The 25,346-nt window shown below is 41.3% G+C and overlaps 1 protein-coding gene across 1 annotated transcript in view; it reads left to right on the plus strand.

Annotated features, from left to right (window-relative positions):
* FBXL16 (F-box and leucine rich repeat protein 16) overlaps positions 1–25,016 on the plus strand; it is a 31,737-nt gene extending 6,721 nt beyond the window's left edge. Inside the window, exons 2-6 of the mRNA XM_075284757.1 lie at positions 16,627–17,325; positions 21,640–22,148; positions 22,669–22,753; positions 23,769–23,832; positions 23,962–25,016. Coding sequence (XP_075140858.1) covers positions 16,639–17,325; positions 21,640–22,148; positions 22,669–22,753; positions 23,769–23,832; positions 23,962–24,110 — 1,494 coding nt within the window. The 5' untranslated portion in view covers positions 16,627–16,638 and the 3' untranslated portion in view covers positions 24,111–25,016. The remainder of the gene's footprint in view (positions 1–16,626; positions 17,326–21,639; positions 22,149–22,668; positions 22,754–23,768; positions 23,833–23,961) is intronic.
* The last annotated feature ends 330 nt before the right edge of the window (positions 25,017–25,346 follow it).

Consider the following 25,346-nt stretch of genomic DNA (forward strand, 5'->3'; position numbering starts at 1 on the left):
GAGTTTACCTAGATCGTTGTCTGCAGACACCGATTTAGTTAAGAGTAAAGCATTAATGGCGGCCCCAGGGTGGGCTTCTGAAACTGAATGGGACCGGGGCAGCCACCCCTCCTCCCCCCTCCTTGCCCACCTGCTAGCTATGCCTCTGAGGTCATCCAATCACAAACTGATCTGCCCATAGATTGTGATGTCACCATACATCATATGGCTGCTCTGCTGCTGCCGGCACCGCACTTCTCCACAGCCAACCTGCATCTACATCTCACCTATCTCCTCCCAATCTGCCACTCAGACATGACCCCCGCAAGTCACCGACAATGACCCATCTGTGGTGAAGGACACGGACACTTTTTTCTGCATTGAAACCCTCTTTACTGATAAAGATGGCAATACTTCAGTGGTGCAACAGACGACAGACTGAAAGTTATGCTATGTTCACACAACTGCGACTTCCTATACTACCTATATATTTGCCATTCCTAACAATCATGGCTTTGGCTCAAAAACCTGAAGCAAAATCTGTGACAAAAAAAGCTGCGTTTCTGCAATGTGGGGTCTCAACATTAATCTGCAGAGTGTGTCCCACCACAATTCTGCATCCGAAACAGTGTCAGATTCTGCAGCAAGACCAACAGAACACTTATTTTTGCAGCGTCCTGCATCGGTCTCTGCCTCCCATTGAATACAATAGGAGGCAGTTTCAGAATGAAATTTGGCATTGACAGAATCTGCCTTTGAACTGGTGCCAAATTATGTCATGTGCACATACCCTAGTAGTTATAGCTACTAGAGATGGGTGAACTAGGTTATACCAACCTAGATTCAATCCAAATTTTTCAAATGTTTAAGTTTCTAGTAGAGATGGTTGAACTCTCTCAAGATTCATTTAGTTTTGGGTTTGGATGGCTTGGCACCAAGAGTCATAATTGGGTCAAAAATGTTTGATACAAACCAAAAATGACCTAAAACTTTGTGTAAAACACCCTTAGGGCTCCTAGGAACCTATCTATAAAACATAGTGTATGACACTGTCAGGGCTCCTAGGAATCTATCTATAAAACATAGTGTATAATACTGTCAGGGCTCCTAGGAACCTATCTATAAAACATAGTGTATGACACTGTCAGGGCTCCTAGGAACCTATCTATAAAACATAGTGTATAACACTGTCAGGGCTCCTAGGAACCTATCTATAAAACATAGTGTATAACACTGTCAGGGCTCGTAGGAACCTATCTATAAAACATAGTGTATGACACTGTCAGGGCTCGTAGGAACCTATCTATAAAACATAGTGTATAACACTGTCATGGCTCCTAGGAACCTATCTATAAAACATAGTGTATAACACTGTCATGGCTCCTAGGAACCTATCTATAAAACATAGTGTATGACACTGTCAGGGCTCCTAGGAACCTATCTATAAAACATAGTGTATAATACTGTCAGGGCTCCTAGGAACCTATCTATAAAACATAGTGTATGACACTGTCAGGGCTCCTAGGAACCTATCTATAAAACATAGTGTATAACACTGTCAGGGCTCCTAGGAACCTATCTATAAAACATAGTGTATAACACTGTCAGGGCTCCTAGGAACCTATCTATAAAACATAGTGTATAACACTGTCAGGGCTCGTAGGAACCTATCTATAAAACATAGTGTATGACACTGTCAGGGCTCGTAGGAACCTATCTATAAAACATAGTGTATAACACTGTCATGGCTCCTAGGAACCTATCTATAAAACATAGTGTATAACACTGTCATGGCTCCTAGGAACCTATCTATAAAACATAGTGTATGACACTGTCAGGGCTCCTAGGAACCTATCTATAAAACATAGTGTATAACACTGTCATGGCTCCTAGGAACCTATCTATAAAACAAAGTGTATAACACTGTCAGGGCTCATAGGAACCTATCTATAAAACATAGTGTATGACACTGTCAGGGCTCCTAGGAACCTATCTATAAAACATAGTGTATAACACTGTCATGGCTCCTAGGAACCTATCTATAAAACATAGTGTATAACACTGTCAGGGCTCCTAGGAACCTATCTATAAAACATAGTGTATAACACTGTCAGGGCTCGTAGGAACCTATCTATAATACATAGTGTATGACACTGTCAGGGCTCCTGGAAACCTATATATATATAACATAGTGTATAACACTGTCATGGCTCCTAGGAACCTATCTATAAAACATAGTGTATGACACTGTCAGGGCTCCTAGGAACCTATCTATAAAACATAGTGTATAACACTGTCATGGCTCCTAGGAACCTATCTATAAAACATAGTGTATGACACTGTCAGGGCTCCTAGGAACCTATCTATAAAACATAGTGTATAACACTGTCATGGCTCCTAGGAACCTATCTATAAAACAAAGTGTATAACACTGTCAGGGCTCATAGGAACCTATCTATAAAACATAGTGTATGACACTGTCAGGGCTCCTAGGAACCTATCTATAAAACATAGTGTATAACACTGTCATGGCTCCTAGGAACCTATCTATAAAACATAGTGTATAACACTGTCAGGGCTCCTAGGAACCTATCTATAAAACATAGTGTATAACACTGTCAGGGCTCATAGGAACCTATCTATAATACATAGTGTATGACACTGTCAGGGCTCCTGGGAACCTATATATATAAAACATAGTGTATAACACTGTCAGGGCTCCTAGGAACCTATCTATAAAACATAGTGTATGACACTGTCAGGGCTCCTAGGAACCTATCTATAAAACATAGTGTATAACACTATCAGGGCTCCTAGGAACCTATCTATAAAACATAGTGTATAACACTGTCATGGCTCCTAGGAACCTATCTATAAAACATAGTGTATAACACTGTCAGGGCTCATAGGAACCTATCTATAAAACATAGTGTATGACACTGTCAGGGCTCCTAGGAACCTATCTATAAAACATAGTGTATAACACTGTCAGGGCTCCTAGGAACCTATCTATAAAACATAGTGTATAACACTGTCAGGGCTCGTAGGAACCTATCTATAATACATAGTGTATGACACTGTCAGGGCTCCTGGGAACCTATATATATAACATAGTGTATAACACTGTCAGGGCTCCTAGGAACCTATCTATAAAGCATAGTGTATGACATTGCCAGGGCTCTTGGGGATCGTAGGAACCTACAAGCTATTCTGTAATATAACAAACTAATCTACATTATAACAAGCGGTCCTCCTTCCAAGTTGACCCACTCACCAGAATGCAAGAGCAGACCCTTAAATAGGGAACCATTCCCACACTGGGTAACCTGGGCAATAGCTTTCATCAGTAGGTAGTAGCACATGGGAGCAACAAATAGCTTCCGATGCGGTGCAAGTCACGGGTACAACTATTTCGCCTCTAAGGAATCACCATATGATCCAGCTTTAAGAAGGTACTGACTGCACAGGAAAATAGGAGATGCCAGGAAAGAAGAATGGACGCCGCAGTGCAGCCCCACAGAGGTTATGGAAGGGGAGTATGAACTGTTTACTATTTTGCCGCATCTCCCAGGGGCCCCTGATTATTGTTGAACAGACCCCAGCATAAAATAGCACTTCCGGTTTGTGGCATTCATCAGTCCAAACCGAAACGTTTGAGCAAACCTCCTGAATATTCATGAGACAAATTTCATGAGGCAAGTTGTGGAGCACTATCTCCTCTTTACAGCTACGGACGCAGTCAGGACCTGTGTTTAGCCCGTCCTATACAACTAGCTTAATATTTAAAGAGGACGTTTCACCACCTCCACCAATTCAAGCCCTTTTCATCCTCTATGAGGCACGTCTCCACTGATTTTGGCACAGTTGGAAATTTTTCCTGTGCAGTTCATTTTGATGCCTGATATGTTAACTAAACTCCCTCATGTTAAGTGGGTGGTGTTGGGCAGGAGTAGATAAGGGGGCATGACTTTTAATTCAGACACTGATTGTATCTCTAAGTCACACCTTCTTGCCTGCTCCTGCTTGTCACCACCTACTTGACATTAGGGAGTCTAGTTAACATATCAGGCACCAAAACTCACTGCATTGATTGCTCAGGAATGATGGGGGCTAGAGAAAAACTTCCAACTTCCAAATGAAATGAGTTCAACTTGGTGAAGGAGGTGAAAGGTCCTCTTAAAGGTGAGAATCTGCAGAGTGACCTGCTGCGTAGTCTTGCTGATATCCGACTTATTGGTTGACCCTGGCCACCTGTCTCTACATGCAAGATATCAAAGCAAACGTCTGCCCTGCAAGCACTAAGTGCACCGTACGGGAAGGCCATCGTTGTGTTTCCACTGCCTGAGTCCCCTGACAATGCTGCAATGTTCAGCTCGGGCGGTAGAAGCAGCAAGGCGCCAGCCGCTCTGTAGATGATGGCATCATGGGAGATTGTTCCGTTCCAGTATGACCTCATCTACCCTTTCATTCATGACTTTGTCTCCATTGAGCTCTGAGCAGGAAATGTGTCGCTGCCATAAAGCGCAAGCCCTGTCAGGTCCTCCTCATTTACAATGACTAATTACATGGCTGCCTCACTCAGCGCGTTCCCCGAGGACGGACAAATCGTAAACCGTCACCGGCTGGTTTCTCCCTGGATCAAACCAATTCCGAATCGATCCCATTGACTCACGGCATTAATGTCAATTCATTTTCCTCTATGGCTTTTAACTGATCCTTCTATGACAGTGTTCGGTCATGTAAGATTGTAAAATTGCCATCTAACATATTCTTACACATGTCCTGATGGCTCCTTGTGGATGTCTTGAGCAGAATAGATTACAAATAAGGTGATCGGAAATTTTGCGTAGCTGTCACACATAATTCCTGGCACAGGAGAAGTGAGGAAGACATGTCCACTATACCATCAGCCTCAGCGCACTGTGCTGCTGCAAAGCATTATGGTCCTGAATGGCAGAACCAGGGAAGTGAATATAAATATTGGGGAATTTTTCATAAAGAAACTGATTCCTGATTCCATTTGTATCTAGTTGGTAATTTAATCAGTGGTGGAATTTAGAGAAAATGGGAATGCAGAGGCATGGAGTCAATGGAATCATACAGGGCGATACACTATAGACAAATAGGTATATATATACATTTATATGCAAGATATTATATAACGTAATATATATATCTTATATAACACTACACTATAGTGATGAAGGTGATCACCCAGGTGTGGACCGGCATTTGCAGTAACTACAACCTTATAACATGAGATAGAAATAATCAATAAAATACAGAGCTGTTACCAATACTGAACCTACAGAGGCTTTATGACTAGGAATAAATATATCAGGTTTTTTAATGAGCAATAACTCAAAATTAAACAACACTGTCCAGCCCGACATTGATCCTTATAATCAGAATTATACTATTCTAGAATCCAGACTTATAACTACTATAATACTGATCCAATGTGCAAGAATATAACTACTACATTACTGCCACCAATATAAAGAATATAACTAATATAATACTGCCCCTATGTACAAGAATATAACTATTATAATACTACTCCTATGTACAAGAATATAACTACTATAATACTCCTCCTATGTACAAGAATATAACTACTATAATACTGCTCCTATGTACAAGAATATAACTACTATAATACTACTCCTATGTACAAGAATATAACTACTATAATACTACCTCCTATATACAAGAATATAACTACTATAATACTGCTCCTATGTACAAGAATATAACTACTATAATACTGCTGCTATGTATAAGAATATAACTACTATAATACTGCTCCTATGTACAAGAATATAACTACTATAATACTACTCCTATGTATAAGAATATAACTACTATAATACTGCTCCTATGTACAAGAATATAACTACTATAATACTGCTCCTATGTACAAGAATATAACTACTATAATACTGCTCCTATGTACAAGAATATAACTACTATAATACTACTCCTATGTACAAGAATATAACTACTATAATACTGCCCCTATGTACAAGAATATAACTACTATAATACTACTCCTATGTACAAGAATATAACTACTATAATACTGCCCCTATGTACAAGAATATAACTACTATAATACTGCTGCTATGTATAAGAATATAAATATAACTACTATAATACTACTCCTATGTACAAGAATATAACTACTATAATACTGCTCCTATGTACAAGAATATAACTACTATAATACTACTTCTATGTACAAGAATATAACTACTATAATACTACCTCCTATATACAAGAATATAACTACTATAATACTGCTCCTATGTACAAGAATATAACTACTATAATACTGCTGCTATGTGTAAGAATATAACTACTATAATACTACTCCTATGTACAAGAATATAACTACTATAATACTGCTCCTATATACAAGAATATAACTACTATAATACTGCTCCTCTGTACAAGAATATAACTACTATAATACTACCTCCTATGTACAAGAATATAACTACTATAATACTACCTCCTATATACAAGAATATAACTACTATAATACTGCTCCTATGTACAAGAATATAACTACTATAATACTGCTGCTATGTATAAGAATATAACTACTATAATACTACTCCTATGTATAAGAATATAACTACTATAATACTGCTCCTATGTACAAGAATATAACTACTATAATACTGCTCCTATGTACAAGAATATAACTACTATAATACTGCTCCTATGTACAAGAATATAACTACTATAATACTACTCCTATGTACAAGAATATAACTACTATAATACTGCCCCTATGTACAAGAATATAACTACTATAATACTACTCCTATGTACAAGAATATAACTACTATAATACTGCCCCTATGTACAAGAATATAACTACTATAATACTGCTGCTATGTATAAGAATATAAATATAACTACTATAATACTACTCCTATGTACAAGAATATAACTACTATAATACTGTTCCTATGTACAAGAATATAACTACTATAATACTACTTCTATGTACAAGAATATAACTACTATAATACTGTCTCCTATGTACAAGAATAAAACTACTATAATACTGCTCCTATGTACAAGAATATAACTACTATAATACTGCTCCTATGTACAAGAATATAACTACTATAATACTACCCCATTGTACAAGAATATAACTACTATAATACTACTTCTATGTACAAGAATATAACTACTATAATACTGCCTCCTATGTACAAGAATAAAACTACTATAATACTGCTCCTATGTACAAGAATATAACTACTATAATACTGCTCCTATGTACAAGAATAAAACTACTATAATACTGCTCCTATGTACAAGAATATAACTACTATAATACTGCTCCTATGTACAAGAATATAACTACTATAATACTGCTCCTATGTACAAGAATATAACTACTATAATACTACTCCTATGTACAAGAATATAACTACTATAATACTGCTCCTATGTACAAGAATATAACTACTATAATACTGCTCCTATGTACAAGAATATAACTACTATAATACTGCTCCTATGTACAAGAATATAACTACTATAATACTACTCCTATGTACAAGAATATAACTACTATAATACTGCTCCTATGTACAAGAATATAACTACTATAATACTGCCCCCTATGTACAAGAATATAACTACTATAATACTGTCCCCTATGTACAAGAATATAACTACTATAATACTGCTCCTATGTACAAGAATATAACTACTATAATACTACTCCTATGTACAAGAATATAACTACTATAATACTGCTCCTATGTACAAGAATATAACTACTATAATACTGCTCCTATGTACAAGAATATAACTACTATAATACTGCTCCTATGTACAAGAATATAACTACTATAATACTGCTCCTATGTACAAGAATATAACTACTATAATACTGCTCCTATGTACAAGAATATAACTACTATAATACTACTCCTATGTACAAGAATATAACTACTATAATACTGCTCCTATGTACAAGAATATAACTACTATAATACTGCCCCCTATGTACAAGAATATAACTACTATAATACTGTCCCCTATGTACAAGAATATAACTACTATAATACTGCTCCTATGTACAAGAATATAACTACTATAATACTACTCCTATGTACAAGAATATAACTACTATAATACTGCTCCTATGTACAAGAATATAACTACTATAATACTGCTCCTATGTACAAGAATATAACTACTATAATACTGCCCCCTATGTACAAGAATATAACTACTATAATACTACTCCTATGTACAAGAATATAACTACTATAATACTACTCCTATGTACAAGAATATAACTACTATAATACTGCTCCTATGTACAAGAATATAACTACTATAATACTGCTCCTATGTACAAGAATATAACTACTATAATACTGCTCCTATGTACTAGAATATTACTACTATATTTCCCCCACCACCCCCTTTGGGCAGGAATATATGGTACTTTCCAGTTAGGCAGGAGGGGGAATTTTTCTGATGGGAATTGTTCCTTTTGAGAATATATCCAGTGTTCGTGACTCCACGCGCTGGATCTGATGACGCCATCTTCTAGGCCTCGTACAGCTGCATGTCTCTATAATGCGCTGTGTTTGTGTAGGTGATGATAATTTTGCAGCAATTGTGTTGCTTTTCAGCGAGAACATTTTAATAGCGAACACTTATGGCCTATTTTCCTTTTACTTAGACGGAGGGAAGAGAGGAAGGAAGTCACAATTAACCCAAAACAATGATTTGTGCGTCGCCGTTACCCAGGAAGCTCTTACCATCGCTTTAAGTGGTTTTATCCTCTTGACAAAAATTTATGACAGCACGGTGCTTATGGGGGATGTTAAAAGCAGTTGCTAGGCAACAGACTGCGCTCCGGCCTCCTAAATTATAGACCCCAGATGCTGTCCAACATGGCTGGTGATATTTGGGTCAGATGAAGACAAGATTTTTATGAAAATGGCCACTTTAGTGATGTCGTATAAAATCTTATATCAATCACTGGGGCGATGTTTAGTCACCTGATCTGCAACTGAAATCATTCTGGTTTTTCGACATAGACATGTGACATAGACAATAGACAATAGTGGTGTCAGAGGTTAGATTCATGTTCCCCTTAGATTCATGTTTCCCTTCACATTATGCAGTTTTGACTCACTGTAACAAACCTTCACCTGCGTGAACTTGGAATAACAAGCACAGCATGTTACCAAAATTCTTTCGGGGCCGGCCTGTTCAGCCAATCACTAGTTGAGGCGGGCCATCCCCGTGATTAGTGATTGGCCGTATGGGTACTTCCTGTTAAGAGATTGAGCCTGTAGTAGAACAGGAAGTCCCAGGAGTCTCCCGAATAAAGGGGCGACCTCCCAGACTCCTCGGAAACTTGGCAAATTTCCCATTGGTTGCATAATTTGGGCATTTCATGGGCTAGTCACCTCTGACAAAGGGGTGTGACCAACACATTTTGTCCCAAAATGGGCCTATGGCGATGTACAAAAGGGGGCGTAGTCACACCCACAGGGGGCATGAATTTGGTCAAAACATTTTGTGGCCCATGAAGCTTGTTATCCTCCCTTATATCCCTTGCCAAATTTTGGTGAGTATATATTAACCACCAGCGGGAGTTTCTTTTTTGTTTTTGAATTTCTCCCTGTGGAACATCCCCTTTAAGGTTTATTTACCTTTTATTATGACGTCATTTTTAGATACATTATTTTTAATACTTTTATAGCAGTCAGATCCCCTGTTTTCTGATTCAGTGTAGAGTTGAATTGTAAATTTGTGACCTCCTGCACCCACCACTAGGGGAGCTCATGAGCTTACTGTCTACAGGTTTATTATTGAGTTCCATATGTAACCCATATCCTAAATTGAAATGGACTTCAATGTGTAACATCAGCTGGGTATTAGGGCACGGAGAGACGATTTCCACTTTGGTACCATTATACGCACTGCCAAATATTTAGAATTTCGCGAATTTATGTGCTGTGAAAATTGATGGAAAATCCCCTCAGACAGTTGTGGACTGTCAAACTTTGCATTCAGTTTTTTTTCCATGAACTATCCCACAGGACGAATTCCCGTCCGGTACCAAAAAAAAAAAAAAAAAATCCAAGATATGGAAAAAAAAAACAGCTCAATACTTCATTAAAAATTCATCCGGGTTGAGTCTTAAAGTATCTGCCCTCGGGAAATGGGAACAATTAAAGAATGACCTTTAGTCTCAGGATCACTTCCACATCTTTCCATGAAAAATGTAGACGATGTCTATCTATACATGATTCCAATATTCATCCGAACTTCAACTCATTGGTGGACATCATCCTGAAGTTTTTTAGGGACATTTCCGTGGCATGTAGCATTGCATTACCACGTATGGCCACATATAAGGTGGTGCTGTAGAGTCCTCTCATGGACATACTGAAGATGAGTAGTGTAATTTGTACTCTATACAGGGTAGTAATGAGATATACCATTTGTGTTTGTCTACATTCATGACCCACAATGGAACGTAGAGCTGTCAATCTACGCGCTAAAGCAAAACATCCCCCGGTGATGATGATGACGTCGTCACCGAAACTAATACCGTCCAAGAATGTCACAAAATATGCGAAGCGCAAAAATACCGCCTGACTCATTTTTATCCTATTGTCTTCTAATATAGCATTTCCAACATCATACGCACCTTGGACACTAGAAGGTTTGTTCTGGATTTTTCACATTCCCGCACCATATCTGTCCTTACGTGAGTAAGTCAAAGGAGTGGACAAACTGGTCTGTAGTAATCCTGGATCGTACGCAGGCAAGGGTAGTGTCAGGTCTGCGAATGGTGGAGTTCCGAGGACTCTTTAAGGGTAGACCCAGGACCTTATTAGAAGATGTTGCTATAGATAGGACCAAGGTTCCAAGATCTTTCCATCTAAACTGGTGACTATTTTGACCTCCTGGAACTTTTATTTTCATTTTAGGGTTAACATTTAGTGTAGCATTGATGTGACTATGTTAGAAAATTTCGAACATAGTAGTGTTAATAAATTCCCCCTCACTTCTGGTTTCAAGACTTGCCAGGACTGCTGTGTCCCTCAGGTGGCTTCATAAGGTGGACGCAGTGTAGGACTGGCCCACTGGAGCATAAGAGGATCCTCCGGTGGGCCCAGGCTCTAACGTAATAATGGATCAGTAGAAGACACCCAAGTGTGAAGGTCTATTGTGGGAGAGTGGACCCTAGAATCAGTTTATCTGATGGGCCCAAGAAACCTTGGTCCAAGACTGGGTGCACATACACCTTAGCTGGTCCATTTGACCACCGAAACCCTATACACATACTGACTCAGCTCACGAGTCCATATTATCAGTAGATGAAGGAATAAACCGCTGCCAGACACTTGTGAATGTTCTTGACTTCTGTGACTGTTCTCATCTTTGAGAACTGAAGGATTGGACACGATGAGGTTGCATGATATGAACGTGAGGACCATCCATATGTCTTGAAGGAACATTAGCACGTCTCAGTCTACTTTTATCAGTTTTCAATCCACGAATATATGAGTATGACATTGTCCTCCTTGTTGAAGATTTAGTTTTGCAATAGTCATGGAGAACTTTGTCTTGGAGATGATGAGGTTATGATGTGAAGCTGAGGGCCAGCCTTTTGTCTTGAAGGACAGCTATCATATTAGGCTACTACTGTCAGTTACTTAAGGCGTGATCCATTATTGTCCTACTTGCTAGTAGATGTAACTTTACAACAGCTGAAGAACCAAGTCTTTGAGCATATGAGGTTACATGACTTGAAGGCTGTGACCATCCTCATGTCTTGAAGGAATGTCATAGTATCTTAGGCTAGTACTGTCCGTACTATTCTTAGTCCATGATGAAGATATGAGTGTTTATAATATTGTTCCCCATGGTGGAAGATGTAGTTATGCAAGAGCTGGAGAGCCATGTCTTGAAGATAATGAGGTTGGATGATATGAAGGTGAGGACCAACCTTATGACTTGAAGTAACATCATCGTATCTCAGGCTACTGCTACCCGTTTCCTAGTCCATGATGAAGATGGAGATTGTTTTTGATACTGTCCTCCATGGTGGATGATGTAGTTTTGCAATAGCCATGTAGATCTGTGCCTTGAGATGTTGAGATTACGTGATATGAAGGTGAGGGCCATTCTTATGTCCTGAAGAAATATTATCTACTACAATCAGTCTTCTAGTCTACGATGAAGATACAATACTTTAGGTTATTGTCTGTTTAAGATATCTATGAGCCTGAGGTCTACTGGGAATCAGATTGTTCAATACAGAACTAATTTTACTAAGGCCATTACCCAGAGTATATGGAAACGGTGCCAGAAGATAAAGCAGGACCTTAATCATGTCAAAGATAAGGGCTTGTACATAGCTAGAAAAACGTGGATGCAAAGCAGCATAACACCTGTCCACAGGTTACATCTGGTACTACAGATCAACTCCGTTGAAGTAAATGGAGCTGTAATACCACACACAACCAGTAAACAGGTGTGGCGCTGTATTTAGAAGCAAGCTGCTATGTTCTGCTAACCTGGCACAACCCCTGTATTGGTTATTACGCTGCTCCCCAGACTAAGAGAAGACAACTTGTGGGCTTATATTTACTTAATTGAGGTATGTACTTGTTATTGTACTATACTATGCGAAAATACCGTTTCACTTGTAGAGCGCAAACCGTTAGGAAAACAAAACAAAATGGCCGACAAATGTGTTATGTAAAGATATAGACAAGTTATCTGAACTTCACGCAGCAGGTCTCACATTAAGAAACTGTGAGAAAAGCTGTAAGATGTATCGGCGCCTTGTCAGGTTTTGTAGTCTGGAGGGAACGGGAAGTTATCACCTGCCATGTGCTACTGTGTGATACAAAAAGAGATTCTCTTAAAGGGGATGTTTCACCACCTTTAACTTTTTGCATCCTTTAACAGGTGCCGTTCCGCTGAATTCGACACAGTTGGAATTTTTTCTCTACTCCCCACCATTCCTGAGCAATCGCTTCTGTTAGTTTCACCATCCAATGTGATGATTGGGTTTCTACTGTTAGGTGGGCGGTCCCAGACTACCCGCTCCAGCCAAAGACCGCCCACCTCCCTATTTAGTATATTGGGCACTAAAACTAACAGCACTCATTGCTCAGGAAAGGTGAGGGCTAGAGAAAAAATTCCAACTGTGTCAGAATCAGAGGAGCGCCAATTATTGAAGGATGCCAAGAGGTGGAGATGTTGGAAGTGGTAAAAGGAACCACTTAAAGGCGACTTCCACTATTTTACTCTTATTTGTACAAATCTCACAATGAAATCTACAGCTTCTCTACTCCAGTGTGCCTATGACAACACTTCCTGTCCGCTTCATTTTGCTTTTCCATTCTTTTTCTACTTAGGAGTGAGGGAGCCGTCATGGAAATAAATGATGTCTGAAGGGGTATTATACGGTATTATAGCTTAGTGAATGGTGGTGAATTATCTTTGTCACCTACTGGGTCATTTGTATGTGCTCAGAACTGCAATTCCACAGACAGCCTGTAGACAGGTGTGGCATGGTCAAGTCTGATCCTTCTTTCACCCTATATCTGCCATCTTACGCTAGATTCACACTTGCGTTTGGGGACCCAATAAATGGAAACCCAATCTGCTTAAACCCATAGACTGTAATGGGGTCTGATGGATTTGCACCCCAAAAATTCCGAGAGAAAAGTCTTGCTTGCAACTCTGTATGGAGATCGAGCGCTCGTGTGAAGCTAGCCTGAGATGGTTGGCTAGCCTTGCCAAAATCTGTGGGTTCAGCCATCGTTCATCTAATATGTATGGTCGCAATTAGAGATGGGGTGGTACAGCAAACTGAATCTTTGCCCCCGATGCCCCAGAGTCTTGTGAGCATCTTCCAGTCGTTGCTTCTGCCCATGACTCTTAGTAGATAGAGTGAATGATAATGGAGCCCGGTACATTACGTATGACTACAGCAGTCAGCGTTACACTGGGAAACGTTTCTTAGAATAGGATGGAGCGACGCCAGCTACCTCCGAACCCCCTGAGGATAGGCGCCATGACGCCTCTGCTGCCGAGCGCTCTTGCATCATCTGTCCTATTATCGGCTCCTGTTCCCACATAGTGTTTTCACTGCCACATTCATCTTTCTCTTCCTGCTCTCCTCCCACCTCTTCCTCTCCGCTGACAGTCCACCATCTTCTCTCGGAAGAACGCTCCCACACATTAATACTGCCGCTGCAGGGGGGGGGGGGGGGCGACGCCGTGAATAATCGCTCAGGAGGGAGTGGACGCTGCAACTTCTACATCAATGTCAGGGCTGAAGAGTAAAGTATCTCAAACACCATCATGTAAGGACGTGCACCCTGCAGCGTATCTCATGGCCATGGTGGATTGTATTTCACATGATAGGATTAGATACACAGTTCAGTGGACAGTATCACATATGATAGGATTAGATACACAGCTCAGTGGACAGTATCACATATGATAGGATTAGATACACAGTTCAGTGGACAGTATCACACATGATAGGATTAGATACACAGCTCAGCAGTATCACACATGAGAGGATTAGATACACAGCTCAGAAGACAGTATTCAAATGGTAGGAGCAGGTATACAGTATCACACAATAGGCTTAGATCCACAGCTCACAAGGCAGTTATATGAAACAAACTTAGCAGACAGTATCAGTCATGGTAGGCTTAGATACACAGGCTCACCATACTATATCACACATTACAGGCTTAGGAACCCTGAATCAAATCACTGGATTACATAGGATGTCTCAGCAGACTGTATCACACATGATAATTTTAGATACGGCGGTTTGTTCCTGTAGATGATGTTGTATCATTGTCTCAGCTCTGTGAACATTCACATTTGCAGTCTGGTGATGTCTTCACCTCTGTCTCCAGTCCTGTCATCCTGAGGTCGCTGTTCGGAGCAGGGTCATCTGTGCAGATCAGTGGAAATATAAGATAATTACGATTGACTATGTCATTACGTGGGAGGAGGCGCTCTATCCAGGCTGTGCGTGTTACCCTGTGATTATCAGGAGGGATATATTGTCATAGAATCTAACAGGGATTGTAACACCGCTTCTCTCTGAGGCCTATAATAAAGGTGGAAATAATCTCTACCTGTTTTCAGCATATTATGCATCATTACTCCCTTATAGACCTGCTCCAGCTGATGAAAATGACACTTCCACCATTACTGTGACATCTTTCCTTCCAAATCTATTGCAAGTTTCATTTGCTGCCTGCAGTACTACTTTTGCCCACTGGTGTCAGCAAATAGCACAAACAATAATGAAACAGCTCCTCCTCTTCCTCCCAGTCTAGCTGAAATCTAACTTAAACCTACCATAACATATGACTGAAGCGTCTCCCAGACATAAGAGACCCCATATTGTCATCATGTAAAATAGGTCTACAAAGCTGAATGATTTACAGAATGGATAATACATCCCCTTTAATTCACAGACAAGTCTACCCTTAGAACACAGTACACAATTCATAGTTCAAGTCTCAATTTTGGTTTTCCGTTCTGCCTCCAATTTTTCGAGATGATGGGCCGATCTCTCTTATAGGGACCGATTTGTCCCCTGAGAGTGTGCTACAGTCACCTGCAGTAAAGGGTTAATCGCACCCCAGTGCGAACATTATTTATCCTGTCTGGAGGTGGCGGTATCGATCAACTATCTAGTAGCTCCAGGGCGTCCTGAAAATACATCACTCGTGCGCATCAATACTGTTTTACTACCAACTTAAAAATGGCCGCCCCCATTCTTTGAGAGTATTTATCGTGTTTTGGTTGTGTGATGGGATTTAAAGAAAATGTTGAGACTAGAGATGAGCGAACACTGTTCGGATCAGCCGATCTGAACAGCACGCACCCATAGAAATGAATGGAAGCACCTGTGACGCTGACTTTGCCAGCGGCCGGGGGGCGTCACAGGTGCTTCCATTCATTTCTATGGGAGGGTGCTGTTCAGATCGGCTGATCCGAACAGTGTTCGCTCATCTCTAGTTGAGACGTTTACAAAAAATTTTAAAACCGTAGGCTCATGTCACCATTACCTCTTTACATAACCATAAGTGTACCTGACTCTCCAGTTCTGGTAGGACTACAACTCCCAGCATACTCAGGGAGCCATCGAGGTTGCACAGACTGCAGCTTCCTTCCCTGGACATTAGTTGTATAGGGTTTCAGCACCATGGAGAGCAGACATCTAGATACGGGAATGTCCCAACTTTCTGTCTGTGCCTCTGCTGCTATATAGTCTGTAGCCTTAAAGATGTCTCCTGAAGAGTTAAAGGGCGACTCCAACCAGAGCTGATATTAATATAACCGATGCAGGGATCACTCCTGAGTCATATGGTTATGACATCTCAGAAATTCAGCTCTACAAACCCCATTTATTGTGTAACGTCCTTCCCATCTCATCTTAGGACAGAATTTAAATTCTCCTGACTGTTGGAGCTTAGCCCAGGGCATACCATCGCCCCCTACTGTCTAATGTACTCCATGACAGCCGTTTCTATTGTACGTGGGTATCTTCTTCAAAGTAACCTGTACCTTCTCTTTGTTTCCTTGTAGCGATTTGAAATCATGTCGAATACAGCAAACGGCGACACCAAGGCCCAGTGTTTGCCGAGGAATGGGCTGGTGAAAATTCCAGGTCCCACCAATGGCCTGGGCTCTGCCAGTATCACCAAAGGGACACCAGCTGTCAAGAACCGCATTTGCCAGCCGCCCTCTGTGCCATCTATTTTAAGTCAAGCCTTTCCCAAGCACCAAGAGCATGTCAACCCTTCAGTGTTACCTATCCTACCGCCTCCCCCCACCCACAGTATCCCACTGGGCCTCAGCCCTGGAGAAGAGAACCCACCAATTCCGTGTGGGCCCTCACTGGACAGAGTCCAAGGTCAGGGGATGGATTGTCACCTGGCCCTAGACGAAAAGATCCTAAACCGGCTTTTCTGTTATTTCTCGGCTTGTGAGAAATGTGTTCTTGCGCAGGTTTGCAAGACATGGAGGCGGGTGCTATACCAACCAAGGTTCTGGGTAGGCCTGACGCCTGTCCTACATGCCAAGGAACTGTACAATGTCCTACCTACTGGAGAGAAGGAGTTTGTTAGTCTGCAGGGATTCGCTGTGCGTGGTTTTGATTCATTCTGTTTGGTTGGTGTGTCGGATTTGGATATCTGTGAGTTTATTGACAACTATCCTCTGTCCAAGAAGGGGGTGAAGTCTGTGAGCCTGAAGCGGTCAACAATCACTGATGCTGGCTTGGAGGTAAGAAAAACATTTAATCAGCCTGATAATAATGGTACAAAGATATAACTACTATAATACTGTCCCTATGTACAAGAATATAACTACTATAATACTGCTCCTATGTACAAGAATATAACTACTATAATACTGCTCCTATATACAAGAATATAACTACTATAATACTGCTCCTATGTACAAGAATATAACTACTATAATACTACCTCCTATGTACAAGAATATAACTACTATAATACTACCTCCTATGTACAAGAATATAACTACTATAATACTTCTCCTATGTACAAGAATATAACTACTATAATACTACCTCCTATGTACAAGAATATAACTACTATAATACTGCCCCCTATGTACAAGAATATAACTACTATAATATTGCTCCTATGTACAAGAATATAACTACTATAATACTGCTCCTATGTACAAGAATATAACTACTATAATACTACCTCCTATGTACAAGAATATAACTACTATAATACTGCTCCTATATACAAGAATATATCTACTATAATACTGCCCCTATGTACAAGAATATAACTACTATAATACTACTCCTATGTACAAGAATATAACTACTATAATACTGCTCCTATGTACAAGAATAAAACTACTATAATACTGATCCTATGTACAAGAATATAACTACTATAATACTACTCCTATGTACAAGAATATAACTACTATAATACTACCTCCTATGTACAAGAATATAACTACTATAATACTGCCCCCTATGTACAAGAATATAACTACTATAATATTGCTCCTATGTACAAGAATATAACTACTATAATACTGCTCCTATGTACAAGAATATAACTACTATAATACTACTCCTATGTACAAGAATATAACTACTATAATACTGCCCCTATGTACAAGAATATAACTACTATAATACTGCTCCTATGTACAAGAATATAACTACTATAATACTGCCCCTATGTACAAGAATATAACTACTATAATACTGCTCCTATGTACAAGAATATAACTACTATAATACTGCTCCTATGTACAAGAATATAACTACTATAATACTGCCCCTATGTACAAGAATATAACTACTATAATACTGCTCCTATGTACAAGAATATAACTACTATAATACTGCTCCTATGTACAAGAATATAACTACTATAATACTGCTCCTATATACAAGAATATATCTACTATAATACTGCCCCTATGTACAAGAATATAACTACTATAATACTACTCCTATGTACAAGAATATAACTACTATAATACTGCTCCTATGTACAAGAATAAAACTACTATAATACTGATCCTATGTACAAGAATATAACTACTATAATACTACTCCTATGTACAAGAATATAACTACTATAATACTACCTCCTATGTACAAGAATATAACTACTATAATACTGCCCCCTATGTACAAGAATATAACTACTATAATATTGCTCCTATGTACAAGAATATAACTACTATAATACTGCTCCTATGTACAAGAATATAACTACTATAATACTACTCCTATGTACAAGAATATAACTACTATAATACTGCCCCTATGTACAAGAATATAACTACTATAATACTGCTCCTATGTACAAGAATATAACTACTATAATACTGCCCCTATGTACAAGAATATAACTACTATAATACTGCTCCTATGTACAAGAATATAACTACTATAATACTGCTCCTATGTACAAGAATATAACTACTATAATACTGCCCCTATGTACAAGAATATAACTACTATAATACTGCTCCTATGTACAAGAATATAACTACTATAATACTGCTCCTATGCACAAGAATATAACTACTATAATACTGCCCCTATGTACAAGTATATAACTTTGTCCGACCCTATGTATATTTACTTGCATTATAGTACATGCTGAATACGCAGAGTAGATATAACAGGATTTGTCCCTTCTGTCATTTTTCTAACTTGATATACAGTATGTGGTTGCACTTAGAAAAATCTTGTGCCACCTGGTGGCTATCTTTGGCACTGCAGTGGTCCTGTGAGATTTTTTTCTGTGAGCACCATAACTACATTTTTCCTGTGGTTTATTTAGCACCAGTATATTCTGCAGCACTGTACATAGATTGTCACATTCATGTCTTTTTGTTCTGGATCTTTCCAGTTTCTCTGCTTGCTATCAGTGAATACTTCCCAATACTTCCTTTGGAGAGGAGATGCTATATTGTGGTGAGAAGAGCCTATGTTAAGAGGGGAGCCTGTGTTGTGTTGAAGTGAGCCTATGTTGTGGTGAGGAGAGCCTAAGTTTTGGTGAAGAAGTCTAGGATGTGGTGAGAGACGCGTACATTATGGTGAGGGGGGCTTATGTTGTGGTGAGAAGAGTTTATGTGGTTTTGAGGAGAGCCTATGTTGTGATGAGGGAAGCCTATGTTGTGTTGAGAGGGGAGCCTATGTTGTGTTGAGAGGGGAGCCTATGTTGTGATGAGGGAAGCCTATGTTGTGTTGAGAGGGGAGCCTATGTTGTGATGAAGTGAGCCTATGTTGTGATGAGGGAAGCCTATGTTGTGTTGAGAGGGGAGCCTATGTTGTGATGAAGTGAGCCTATGCTGTGATGAAGTGAGCCTATGTTGTGTTGAGAGGGGAGCCTATGTTGTGATGAAGTGAGCCTATGTTGTGATGAGGGGAGCCTATGTTGTGTTGAGAGGGGAGCCTATGTTGTGTTGAGAGGGGAGTCTATGTTGTGTTGAGAGGGGAGCCTATGTTGTGATGAAGTGAGCCTATGTTGTGGTGAGGAGAGCCTAAGTTTTGGTGAAGAAGTCTAGCATGTGGTGAGAGAAGCCTTCATTATGGTGAGGGGGGCTTATGTTGTGGTGAGAAGAGCTTATGTGGTTTTGAGGAGAGCCTATGTTGTGATGAGGGAAGCCTATGTTGTGTTGAGAGGGGAGCCTATGTTGTGTTGAGAGGGGACCCTATGTTGTGATGAAGTGAGCTTATGTTGTGATGAGGGGAGCCTATGTTGTGTTGAGAGGGGAGCCTATGTTGTGATGAAGTGAGCCTATGTTGTGATGAGGGGAGCCTATGTTGTGTTGAGAAGGGAGCCTATGTTGTGTTGAGAGGGGAGCCTATGTTGTGATGAAGTGAGCCTATGTTGTGATGAGGGGAGCCTATGTTGTGTTGAGAAGGGAGCCTATGTTGTGTTGAGAGGGGAGCCTATGCTGTGATGAAGTGAGCCTATGTTGTGATGAGGGAAGCCTATGCTGTGTTGAGAGGGGAGCCTATGTTGTGATGAAGTGAGCCTATGTTGTGGTGAGGAGAGCCTAAGTTTTGGTGAAGAAGTCTAGCATGTGGTGAGAGAAGCGTACATTATGGTGAGGGGGGCTTATGTTGTGGTGAGAAGAGCTTATGTGGTTTTGAGGAGAGCCTATGTTGTGATGAGGGAAGCCTATGTTGTGTTGAGAGGGGAGCCTATGTTGTGATGAAGTGAGCCTATGTTGTGATAAGGGAAGCCTATGTTGTGTTGAGAGGGGAGCCTATGTTGTGATGAAGTGAGCCTATGTTGTGATGAGGGAAGCCTATGTTGTGTTGAGAGGGGAGCCTATGTTGTGTTGAGAGGGGAGCCTATGTTGTGATGAAGTGAGCCTATGTTGTGATGAGGGAAGCCTATGTTGTGTTGAGAGGGGAGCCTATGTTGTGATGAAGTGAGCCTATGATGTGATGAGTGAAGCCTATGTTGTGTTGAGAGGGGAGCCTATGTTGTGATGAAGTGAGCCTATGTTGTGTTGAGAGGGGAGCCTATGTTTTGATGAAGTGAGCCTATGCTGTGATGAAGTGAGCCTAAGTTGTGTTGAGAGGGGAGCCTATGTTGTGATGAAGTGAGCCTATGTTGTGGAGAGGGGAGCCCAAGCTGTGGTGAGGGAAGCCTATACTGTGGTGAGAAGAGCCTATGCTTTGGTGAAGAGAGTCTATGTTGTGGTGAGAAGAGCCTATGTTGAGAGGGGAGCCTATATCATGGTTGAGGAGTCTACATTGTGGTGAGGAGAGGCTATATCATGGTTGAGAAGTCTACATTGTGGTGAGGAGAGTCTATATCATGGTTGGGGAGTCTACATTGTGGTGAGAAGAGCCTATATCATGGTTGAGGGGTCTACTTTGTGGTGAGGAGAGCCTATATCATGGTTGGGGAGTCTACATTGTGGTGAGGAGAGCTTATATCATGGTTGGGGAGTCTACATTGTGGTGAGGAGAGCCTATATCATGGTTGAGGAGTCTACATTGTGGTGAGAAGAACTTACGTTGTGGTGAAGGGAGAGCTGACCCTTAAATCTTTCTTTTCTCTGCAGGTGATGCTGGAGCAGATGCAGGGGGTTGTCCGGCTGGAGCTGTCTGGTTGTAATGACTTCACGGAGGCCGGCTTGTGGTCCAGTTTACATGGACGCATCACTTCTCTAAGTGTCAGTGACTGTATTAATGTGGCGGATGACGCAGTGGCAGCCATCTCCCAGCTCCTTCCCAACCTGGGAGAGCTGAACCTGCAGGCCTACCACGTAACGGACACCGCATTGGCCTACTTTACTGCCAAACAGGGCCGTGCCACACATACACTACGCCTCCACTCCTGCTGGGAGATCACCAACCACGGGGTGGTCAATGTGGTCCACAGCCTGCCCAACCTGACCGTCCTCAGCCTTTCTGGGTGCTCCAAAGTGACAGACGATGGCGTGGAGCTGGTGGCCGAAAACTTGAGAAGACTACGAGGGCTGGACCTGTCATGGTGCCCCAGGCTCACGGACACAGCCCTAGAGTATATCGCATGTGACCTGCACAAGCTGGAGGAGCTTGTCCTTGACAGGTGGGTAGAAGAGTAGTCATCATACTCAAATTATTACTGATACTAGGTACCCCAATATGGTGCAGAGCACGCTGAGGAGCCCTGTGGAGGTACTGGCTACTTTAGCTCTAAAATTTCATGCCACCCTCCGATCCGAGGCTCTGTCACACCGCCCCTCTAAATGCTTGGCGGTGGCCTGCAGTGACACTTTTCACTACTGCTGATGGACACACAGTAATCTATGCAATATCACCATATATCATGGGCAGCTGGTAGATGGCAACATCCCCAGGACTACAAGGCCATGGTCACTGTGGTTATGTATGATGGATAGGTATCAGGTGGCACCGCCCTCGGCACTACAAAATCATGGTCACTGCGGCTATGTTTGATGGGCTGGCAGCAGGTGGCACCACCTCCAGCACTGCAAGCCCATGGTTATTGCAGGTATGTACGATGGGCGGCTGGCAGGTGACGCCATGCTCATACAGAATGATGGATAGAAATGTGCTGATGGTATTTTGTGTGTTGCTTTCATCAGGTGTGTACGGATCACAGACACCGGGCTTAGCTACCTGTCCACAATGTCGTCACTCCGCAGCCTGTACCTCCGCTGGTGCTGCCAGGTAAATGTCCACAGCAAGAGGGCAACATCCATTGTCATCCTCAGTGTATTGTGTCTATTGTAATATGCTATCATGTGTGATATTGTGTGTGAGCTGTGTATCTAATCCTAGCATGTGTGATACTGTCTGCTGAGCTGTGTATCTAATCCTAGCATGTGTGATACTGTCTGCTGAGCTGTGTATCTAATCCTAGCATGTGTGATACTCTCTGCTGAGCTGTGTATCTAATCCTATCATGTGTGATACTGTCTGCTGAGCTGTGTATCTAATCCTATGATGTATGATACTGTCTGCTGATCTGTGTATCTAATCCTCTCATGTGTGATACTGTCTGCTGAGCTGTGTATCTAATCCTATCATGTGTGATACTCTCTGGTGAGCTGTGTATCTAATCCTATACTGTGTGATACTGTATGTTGAGCTGTGTATCTAATCCCATCATGTGTGATACTGTCTGTTGAGCCGTGTATCTAATCCTATCATGTGTGATACTGACTGCTGAGCTGTGAATCTAATCCTATCATGTGTGATACTGTCTGCTGAGCTGTGTATCTAATCCTCTCATGTGTGATACTGTCTGCTGAGCTGTGTATCTAATCCTATCATGTGTGATACTGTCTGTTGAGCTGTGTATCTAATCCTATCATGTGTGATACTGTCTGCTGAGCTGTGTATCTAATCCTCTCATGTGTGATACTGTCTGCTGAGCTGTGTATCTAATCCCATCATGTGTGATGCTGCCTGCTGAGCTGTGTATCTAATCCCATCATGTGTGATACTGTCTGCTGAGCTGTGTATCTAATCCTATACTGTGTGATACTGTCTGCTGAGCTGTGTCTCTAATCCTCTCATGTGTGATACTGTCTGCTGAGCTGTGTATCTAATCCTCTCATGTGTGATACTGTTTGCTGAGTGACTGCATCTAATCCTGAAACGCGTGACACTCAATTTTATAGCTATATCTAAGCCAATCATATATGATACCCTGAATAGTAGATGCATTTGTCTTCTGCAGGTACAAGATTTTGGCCTGAAGCATCTTCTTGGAATGAAAAGTTTACGTCTCTTATCTCTGGCTGGTGAGTTTATTGTTATATTTGGCGCAGGTCCCATGTACTGGATGATGATGATGGTTATCATACTCAGCGCTCAGGGGGAAATCTTTAGATACTTCTGAAGGTACTCAACAATCTCCATGTCTTCCCCAGGTTGTCCTCTACTCACCACCACCGGCCTTTCGGGTCTTGTTCAACTACAGGACCTGGAAGAACTGGAACTGACCAACTGTCCTGGTGCCACGCCTGAGCTCTTCAAATATTTCTCCCAGCACCTGCCTCGTTGCGTGGTGATCGAGTAACCAGCAGGAGCCAAGTGTTCAAAAAAAATATTCGAGCCGTATCCTCCGATACCATTCCCAGCACTGACCATCCGATCGGAGACTTTGGCTGTGGAAGTTTGACAACATGAGTCATTGATTTGCTGACAAAGCAAGAGATCAAGATCCTGGGAGATATTTCACACTCCGGTTTGTGAAGACCTCATTCCATGTCCCAAAGTCAGGGTTGTATTATTTCCTGCGCCTCATCTCTTGTCTTCTCTGTCGTGGATTGATACTCACAACCAGTAGAGCCGGCTCCCATCCGAAACCCCATCAACGTTCTCTCTGCAAGGATTCTGTGGTGTGAGGTGGAGTACAGCACATTGTGGAGTGTTGCTTCCAGTCCCAGTGGTGGTCCTCCATAGTTTGGTTCCTTATGCTTTTCGGAGATGATTATTTTTGGTTGTTTCTATGATTCTGGATTATTTTTTATCCTTATCCTAACGGTGGGAAGATCAAAGAAAACCAGCGACATGAAAAGTTTCTACTGGATTCTGGGGTTTCTTCTGGTTATGGAAAGTTCATTAGGAAGGTTCCGCATGGCTGATGAAATGTCCTAACTCCACCTTATGGTTCCCAGTTCGATGGAGTAGTTGGAAAGTTCCATCTCTACCACAATCTCGTGTCGCCTTTTTTTTACACTTTGTCGGCCTCCAGTCTCTCTATATATAGTACGGACGTTTCCAACATCTGCCTGTTGCTACTTCTTGCTCAAAGTTTTAATATCTTGCCCTAGCGGAACGACCTCTATGATGGCTTTGGTTACACGAATGTCCTACGGGAGTTGTGGTGCTGGCACATCAAGCGGTTCCTTTGATTTGGCCAAGGCATCAGATAATAAAGGATGGAGGACCACCAAAGGTCCATTACATTGAGTTGATCGTCCACAACCAAGAAGAAGATCTCTTTGGCATTCGACGGTCATTATGCCATGTTTTGATTGATATGGAGGCTACCGGGCACATAGGGTAGACTCATGATGTGGTGTTGACGCTGACCAGAGGAACATAAGGCCTTGTATTAACCTTTGCTTGGATCGGGAGGGGTTCCATCCCTCGTACATCTTCCCGGCTTGCCCTAGTGCCTGTACATTGATGCTGTTGCTCGATTCACTGCTTTCATCGAGATGGAGGACATTACTGTCCACCTCTTCCCTCCATGATCTGCCCCCCAGAAGACCAGGGAGAAGCAGTTACGACATTAGTGCTTTTTGAC

This window comes from Leptodactylus fuscus, chromosome 8 (genome assembly GCF_031893055.1).
Source record: "Leptodactylus fuscus isolate aLepFus1 chromosome 8, aLepFus1.hap2, whole genome shotgun sequence".
In the NCBI taxonomy this organism is placed as follows: domain Eukaryota; kingdom Metazoa; phylum Chordata; class Amphibia; order Anura; family Leptodactylidae; genus Leptodactylus; species Leptodactylus fuscus.